Consider the following 8,624-nt stretch of genomic DNA (forward strand, 5'->3'; position numbering starts at 1 on the left):
AAAAAGGTGCAGAGCACATACAATATCCCTTTAGTGTAAGCAACAAGTTTCTGTATCCTTTATTGAAAAACAATCCATAGACAGAATTTTTTTTTCTACCTCAGAATGGAGTAGAAAAAGTTCCAGAGAATCAAGAGGTCAAGGAGGTACCTTGTAGGCAGTGCCAGCACAGAACTCCTTCCTTGGCAGTTTAAACAGAGGATACAGGCCATGACGCCCTTTGGATGATGCATAGCACAGGAAAAGAAACAAAAGCTCTCAAGGAAGGGAAGATGAATGGGTCTAAGCCTGGGTTCCCCTTTCTTGGAGAAGGCCAAGACTCTCCACAGAAAATCTGGGCCTAAGAGAGTTTGTAGTATGTGCAGGAAAATCTCTAACCAAGTTAGCCCTTGTATAATAGATAATTGTTATGTGTACATAAATCTTCATAAAATGTAAGTTAACACCAGGGAGTATTAAGGTTCAAATAAAAAACTTCTAGGATCAAAACAAAAACAAGACCCACTTGCTAAGGTTCGTGGCTAATTTAAAGTGCTTGAAGTATTTATTATTTAAGTACAACCCACAGGATGTACTTAAACATAGCATGCTGAAATCCAAATTTACCTCCAAGTGCAAGCACTTCACTGTCTCCACCACTAATGACACCATTTCCAGAACCTTTCAATAATAAATAAAACAAGGTATTTCTTTCAATATCCCAGTAAAGAAAATTATTGTTTAGTCTCTGCCTAAAGGTCCATTTTTCCTTATAGTTTAACATAATTTTTCATCTTTAGCAGCAGAGATGAAAGGGTATCTTATGACCTGCTTCTAAACTAGAAATGATAGTAATTCTCTTTCAGAAGACTACAGCAATCTCCTGGTGAGGTTACCCACCTCAAACCTATATTAGAAATAGAAAAATAGAAAAGGGAAATGAACTCTGAAAAGCGTTGCTACCTAAGTTCTCTTGACCTTTCTTTAATAAAATGTTTCTTGAAAGAGAATAATACTAGTTTCAACTTCTAGAGAAAAGATGTTCTACACTTAGAAATTTTAACTTTCTACAGAAACATATTTTTCTGAAAAATAAGTAATTTGAATCTGAGTCTGTTTTAAACATTCCCATCATATTGCAGTCAGGTAAAGAGTAACATGTCAGAATTCTTATATTTATGTTGATTTTGTTTTGAACATGCAAATGTTAATGACTTTCAGATTATACATTAAATACATATAAATATATTAAATATATATAAATATATAGGTCATGGTACATGGTAGGCACTCAAAAATATAAGTATTTCTATCACTGGTTGTCATTAGTCAAGGACCACACTGTTCCAATAAATTAGCCATGGCAAGATACACAATCTAGAAAGAACCCAGGAGGAGTATGGGCAGATGGATCAGTGGTTAAGAGTACTTGCTGCTCTTCCAGAGAACCCAAGTTCAGCAACCACACAGAAGGCCCACAACCACCTGTAACTCCAGCTCTATGGGATCCAACACCCTCTTCTGAACTCCACAGGTACCTTCACACAAATGGCATTCAGTCAGATTCACACACACATACACATAATAAAAATAAAATAAATCCCCCCCCAAAAAAAAACACTCAGAAGGAGGCTATGGGAGAGCAAGACAGTGTCCCACAATGACCAATAGGGAACTGTCCACCGAATCCCACAGAAGGCAGCAACCATGATTCCTGTAGCTCATCCATAAGGACAATAAGGTACACACACCTTCTCTACCTCTATTCTGAGCTTTCATGCTCTTTTTCAGTATTTAGATCTCTTCATCTTTAGAAAATAAGATAGTTTACATTTAAATTTGGCAAGATACTTTAAGAATCTAATGTATTTATTCAACCTTTATCCTTTTATCCACTTTCCTTAAAAGAAACTCATTTTCATTCAATTTTATAGTACTGGACTTACTGGATACAAAAGCAAAATTCTTAGAAATAACAGTCAACTTCCCTATTCTTAAACAATTACAAATGAGGAGTTATATACAAAGATGGCTCTATAGGTGGAACCCTAAGAAACAACACACACACCAAAACATAATTTTCATTTTATTTTTAGATTTTTATTTTAAATAAGGTTTCATATAGCCCAGGCTGGCCCCAAACTATATAGCCCAGGCTGGTCTTGGCCTCCTGATCTGTCTCTACTTCCCTGGGGTACAGGTGTGTCACCACACCAGCAAGAATAACTTTTATTGAAAATGGAACTTAGATTACTTGTGTCTAGCCCACCAATATGAACCAAGAGAAAAGAGAGAAATAAGTTTACTCCATTAATGTTCACTGGTAATTAATGTTTCCTGGTGAATTAAGTCATGGTTGGGATACTTTGTCTTACATGGGAAATGACAGAGCAATGTAGGCTAAACATGAAGCAGGAGCTGTGGGAAAAACTGATGGTGAGAAGCCCATCGCAGACAAAGCATAGCAGTGGTTGGTATTTCATACTTCAGGGTTTCCAGCAGTTGTCCAAAGTAAATGTCATGACCAAAAGATTAATGGGAAACTACAGCAAAGTGTTTTACAGCACTTTAGATCATTGACAAGCACATGCTTACCTCAATCTTTTAAAACAAATTTTTAAACAGGTCTCCTGTAGCCCCAGCTGGCCTGGAACTCACTATGTAGTACCAGGCTGGCCTCGATTTCACAGAGATCTACCTGTCCCTGCCTCCCAAGTGCTGAGATTAAAGTTGTGTAGCACCATGCCTAGCTCAATCAATACTATGGAGGAATGGTAAATGTGATATAAATATTAATGTTTTCATGGTAAGTGTACTAAATCAGTCTTTAAAATGCTGATTTTCTGGCTAGAATTTCAAAACAGCATACACTTGTTAAAGTGTAACTCAGCTGTGTCAAACACCTACATAAGCCCTATGGAGGTTGAGCTGAGTTAGGGAAGCAGAGCCTGTGCACAGTACTGTGTACCTATCATGTCAACTGGCTCAAATCCCTCCAAGAAATGGACAGCTTCTAAACAGCTAAATATGCGTAAGTAATATACAACACTACAAATGACACTCAAACACATCTTTTTATTACATACTCAATTTAAAAATACAATCTCATTAAAAATGCTTATCAAACATTGTATACATAAGTACTGTCAAATACTATTGGATTATGATGTTATATACACCTGCGAAGGTTGATCAGAAACAGAACAAAGCAGCATAACAATGCTGATACTGAATTTCAAAAGTCAAATGGTATACAATTTGGCAATTGTGAAGTAGTGATCTGCACAGGACGAAGTTTGCAGAGGTAAAATTGTTAAGAAACTAACGGAATCATGCAGATATTCCTGTACTAAGTGTTAACAAATAAATTTCCTCCTCATCCTCCTGAATATCATTATAACAGAAATTAAAGTGCACAAGACCACCAGGAATACTTGGTTTGGTTGTACCTTAAACACATACTATGCCAACTGCGCTGTCACATTGAGCGCTTCAATTCTTTGCGCAGTTCAGAGCCTTTGGAAGTTTATTTTGAAGGTGGCTTAGAGAAGGGAGGCCAACATTTTCTAGATTGCACCAAATGCTCTTAAAGTGTAAAAACACCAAAGATTAAAAAAATATCAATTTGGGAGTAGATTCAAGGGAATCATCCATGTCTATTTCACCCTAGCAATAAAGTTAGAACAAGGATCTAGGTTTGCCTCTGGAAAATACTTACTAAAACCTTTTCCAAAAGATCAGACATGTAGAGCAAGTGCCACACAGTCATGTCAGTCACTGCTCACATACTTCCTACATCATAAATACCAGGTGTAGGCACCTGCCCTCCAAACAGTCACAAGAAATACAGAGAATGTGTCCATGCTTGACACTAATTTTACTTACTAACATAGAGTATAATTTGTAAAAATAGGTTACCACCATACAATCAAGGAAGAGAAGAAGGAAAACTAGTCTACCAAAGTGCTCCTTTCACTTCAAACCCAATAGTTTAATTTTGAGTAAAACAAGATTGTAAGGTTAGGATATCAGTTCTAAGTGAGCTGTCAATGCCATATATACTCATACATACTCTGTACTAATACAAATCAAGTTTTGGAAACATTTTATCCGTCTTATTTACAAAGGTAGTGAGTGACAAAGACAGAAATTTAAAAACTGCAGTTAACTGTAGCTGTAGTTGACTGAAGATGAGATACATTCACACACTTAAAACATAAAAAACACATTTTAGAAAGAAATACCTACCAAATACACCTGCTGGCCACTGGACCTAAGAGGCAAATAAATGTAACGGTCATGATTAAATTTTTATTACTGTTTCTTTTAATGGCATAGCAATATGAGGTCTACTTAGAGTATTACCTACAAATACACAGTCTCTCATGATTTTCTGAGACTATTAAGTTACTGGATACATTCTTTTACTTTCATGGCACATTACACTTGGTAACACTAATAAGGTAGATTTAGATAACACTTAAATCATGATTACAAATGTTTAATTGAATATTTTCCTTTCTGTAGCTGTGAAATGTAAAGCTTAGATTTGCTTCCATCAGGCCTCTTAAACCAAACTTCATCATGGTTAATTGTTGTAATTACAGCACTAAAAGGGGGGAAAAAAAGAGTGAATGAATTACAATGTGGTTCGCTTTGTTTTACTTATTTTATTATTATTTATTATTGTTGCTCTCCCCAACCCCTTTTCTCTTCTGAGATACGGTCTCGCTATTTATCCCAGCTTGGCTTTGGCTTACCTTTCTTCTGCCTCAGCCTTCTGAGTGCTGTGATATTAAGGGCACACACAACCGTGCAAGGTTCTCACTAATCTCATTTTAGACTACTAGTTATAAAATCAAAAGGCTGGAGAGTAGATTCAGGTATAAGAATGGCATTTACCAGAAAGCTGCACTATCAGCAGGACATGAAATACAAAGTATCACATTCATCAATATTTAATAAAGTTGGTAACTTTACCTTCTATTGGAACTGCAGCCATGCACTGCATAACAACATTTTGGATCAGTGATGGACTGCATATACAGCAGTGGCTCCATTAGATAACACTGGAGCTAAAACATTCTTGGTTAGGCTGTATTTGTCAAAACACCGCACCACAGTGCATTACTTACATGCTTGTGATGATACTGGTACAACATAATGTGCTGCCAGTCATAGAAAAGCAGAGCACATACAATTACAGACCAGGCCTAATACTTGACAAGAATAATAAACACTTTGTTACCTGCCTACGCACTTCTATACATTTTTTTTCCTCCAGTGCTGCAGACTGAACCCAGAGCCTACTGCAGGGCAGGCAAGCTCTCTACCACTGATCTACACCCCCAGGTCTTTACTGAACTATAGTTTTTGTCATAGTTTTAGAATATATTCCTTCCAATTATTTTTAAAAAACGGTTTACCATAAAGCACTATACAGCTCATGTTCACCTCATCTCTTGATTGCATCAAGAGGCTACATTCTGTGACTGGCCTATGCCATCCACATTGTGGAAGTGTGATCTATGGTGCTTGTACAACTGCTGAAAATGCCCAGCAGCACATATCTCCTTGTTAAATGAGTTACTGATTGTTATAAGTGAACACCATCCCTACTCCATACTCACTTCAACCTCCAAAAGAGACAATGGACCTAAAACCATGATTTACATGGTATTATAACCTCTACTCTTATTAGCCTTGACTATAGAAAATATTTTAAATATGAACCTTTAATTCCCAGTGCCAGATCACTTATGGTACTAATTTTTTTTCTGGTATTACTAAAATTTAGAAAATTTTAGAAAAAAACATAGTCTATTTAAAATTGTATTTATGTTTTATCATCTTTTATGCCGCCCATCTCTTTTAAACTTATTAATGCTATTAGTAAAATGTCTCAAAACCAATAAAACAGGAGAAGAATCCGGGGGTATCAGGCAGAATCATAATTATAATAGCTCAATGAACGTCTGTGAGAAAAGAGACTGTGCAGATGCTCTTGAAAACTAAAATTTTAAACATGAAATCATAATCCAATTAAACTTGTAAAATAAGCACTCAAACTAAACTCAAATGCTGTTACCTGGAAAAGGGTATTTTCTTAGTACAGAAGGTTGCTACTCTGAGAATTAAATCTTAAATTACAGGAATAATTAAAGCAATTAATTCATTAATATTTTCAAAAGGCACTTGGGAGGCAAGGCAGGCAGATCTCTTTGAGTTCAAGGCCAGCTGGAGCTACAGGGAGACCCTGTCTCAAAAAGACAAAAAAAAAATATTAACAATTGTGCACACAGGTAATCAAATCATATGTCAAGTGAAAAAGAGACCCACAGGAACTAACGATGCATTACAAACATCCTATGGAGGCTGCAAATATGGATTGAGAGCAAGACTGTAACAGCAACTCCGAGCAGCAATGAAACAACTGAAAGCTTCTTACCTTGTAGGGCATTCGTCTTTCTTATCAATACATATTGTTTGTCCCCGTATATACCACTCGCCATCATAATACAGTCTTCCCTCTTCAGACCGAGCACTGTGCAGATGCTTTTCCAGTTTCACAGGTGCTAAGGGGATCAGTTCAAAAACTGTTACATTAATAAGACATTGTCAGAACAATTTCAAGACAACAGCAATCCATGCATGCATATGGGTATGGGAAAATATTTAAAATACTCTCACATAGCAATCCTGAAATCTCATAAAAAACAAGAGTATTTCTCACTTTTTGATATAGTGCTTTGTTCTTAATACAAAGTCAAGAAATAGTCAGTGAATTACTGATTAATGAAAAAAATACTAAGAGGATAGATAGGTACATTATTAGTTACTAGCACTATTTTTAAGTAGTCCTGAAAATATAAATTGTCATATTCCTACTGAAAATTATACTTTCCATATTTCCTCCCATCAGGTATCTGAGACTTAGAAAGAAGACGAATTCAACGTATATTCTGAGAAATTCCCAGAACTTCAATTATCCTAATTTCCATTTCTAACTTCCAGCAATGTTTTGGCATTAGATAAACTAATGTAGGGAAAACATGTTCCTATGGGAAGGCATTGCTCACATCCTACCACACAGTAAGTGCATCATTCACGTGTCATTCACACGCCACTCCTCAGTAGAGCAGCACCACAGCTTTACACTTACTTCACAATATCTATTATCATCTGGTACTAACTTATTACCATGCATATGATTCCAGCTCTTGAAAGGAGGCTCCAGAACATTCACTTCATTCTCCCTTGTACCTTAAGAACCCTGAACAGTGTCTACTATCTCAAAGGTAGTGAATCAGCACATGGGTATTTGTGTTTTAGTCCTTCAGTCATTAAATGTCTGGGCACTTCCTATTTACAAGGAGCTGTGCTGGATGCTGAGGAATAAAACTAAAAGAGATATGGTGCTAGCCTTCGTGGAGTTTATAATCTAGCCAGGAGACAAATAAGTAAACAGTTAATTAAAAAGTACAAACGGGGCCAGTGAGATGGTTCAGTGGGGGAAAACACTTGCTGCATAAGCCTGATGACCTGACTTCAATCCCCAGAACTCCCAGTGTAAGGAGAGAACCAACTCCCAAGAGTTATCCTCTTACCTCTACACATATGCCACAGTACATGTGCATTTCTAATCACACACATACATCCTACACATGCCTCACACATGCTCAACAATATATTTCTAATTGTGGGATTGTTTTCTTCATTCTTAAAAATAAAATGTACAGGGGCTGGAGAGATGGCTCAGTGGTTAAGAGCACTGGCTGCTCTTGCAGAGGACCTGGGTTTGAACCCCAGCACCTACAAGTCAGCTAACAACATCCGTAACTCCAGTTCCAGGGGATCCAATGCCCTCTTCTGTCCTCCACAGGCACCGCGTGACACAGGTGCACTTACACGCAGGCACTCCATTCATACACATGGAAAATAAAAATAAAGGTACGAGTGGAGGTAAATGTTAGGAAGAAATGCTAAAGAAAGCGGGCTGGAGGAGTCATTCAACTGATGTTCAAAAGAACCTGGGGAGACAGGTCAGTGGGCACAGACCTGCACAAGCATGAGGAAGGAAAAAGCCAGGCAGGCACGGCAGCTACCTGTGATTCCAGCACTCAGGAGGCAGAGACAGGGTCTGGTCAGCTAGACTAGCCAGCATTTTCAAGCTCTGAACTCAGCAAGAGACTCTGCCCCATAAGTAAAGTGAAGATCAATGGAGGAAGATTCTCAATGCCAGCCTGTAGCCTCCACATGCACAGAGGTGTGTACATGCATCCACACACGTGAATATCCACACACGCAGACACATGCCAAAAAAGAAATCTATGACCCAAAAATGTTCTATACATTTAAGCATTTGTTGCCCTCCAGTAATTGTCAAGGGCAGTACTTAAGTACAATACTGGTGAATTTCCTGAAGTTTAAAGAAATTATTAAAGGAAAAATGGAAATCAATCTGTTAAAGATACTTTACTGAAATAAGAAATTCCTATTCTTAGCCGGGTGTGGTGGCTCATGCCTTTAATCCCAGCACTTGGGAGGCAGAGGCAGGTGGATCTCTGTGAGTTCAAAGCCAGCCTGGTCTACATAGTGAGTTCTAGGACAGCTGGGGCTACAGGGAGACCCTGTCTCAAAAAGAC

At 37.6% G+C, this 8,624-nt stretch overlaps 1 protein-coding gene across 3 annotated transcripts in view; it reads right to left on the minus strand.

Annotated features, from left to right (window-relative positions):
• Nucleotides 1-3,034: 3,034 nt before the first annotated feature.
• Nucleotides 3,035-8,624, minus strand: part of Brms1l (BRMS1 like transcriptional repressor) — a 35,303-nt gene continuing 29,713 nt past the window's right edge. The window contains exons 9-10 of one of the 3 annotated variants that reach the window (XM_008832905.3): nt 6,428-6,554; nt 3,035-4,588 (exon numbers count right to left, since the gene is read on the minus strand). In XM_008832905.3, coding sequence (XP_008831127.1) covers nt 4,471-4,588; nt 6,428-6,554 — 245 coding nt within the window. In that variant the 3' untranslated portion in view covers nt 3,035-4,470. Of the gene's footprint in view, nt 4,589-6,427; nt 6,576-8,624 lie in introns of all 3 variants that reach the window. The other 2 variants (XM_029563442.1, XM_008832904.3) reach the window with 2 other exon arrangements.

Source organism: Nannospalax galili, unplaced genomic scaffold (genome assembly GCF_000622305.1).
Source record: "Nannospalax galili isolate Female #2095 unplaced genomic scaffold, S.galili_v1.0 scaffold816, whole genome shotgun sequence".
Classification (NCBI taxonomy): Eukaryota; Metazoa; Chordata; class Mammalia; order Rodentia; family Spalacidae; genus Nannospalax; species Nannospalax galili.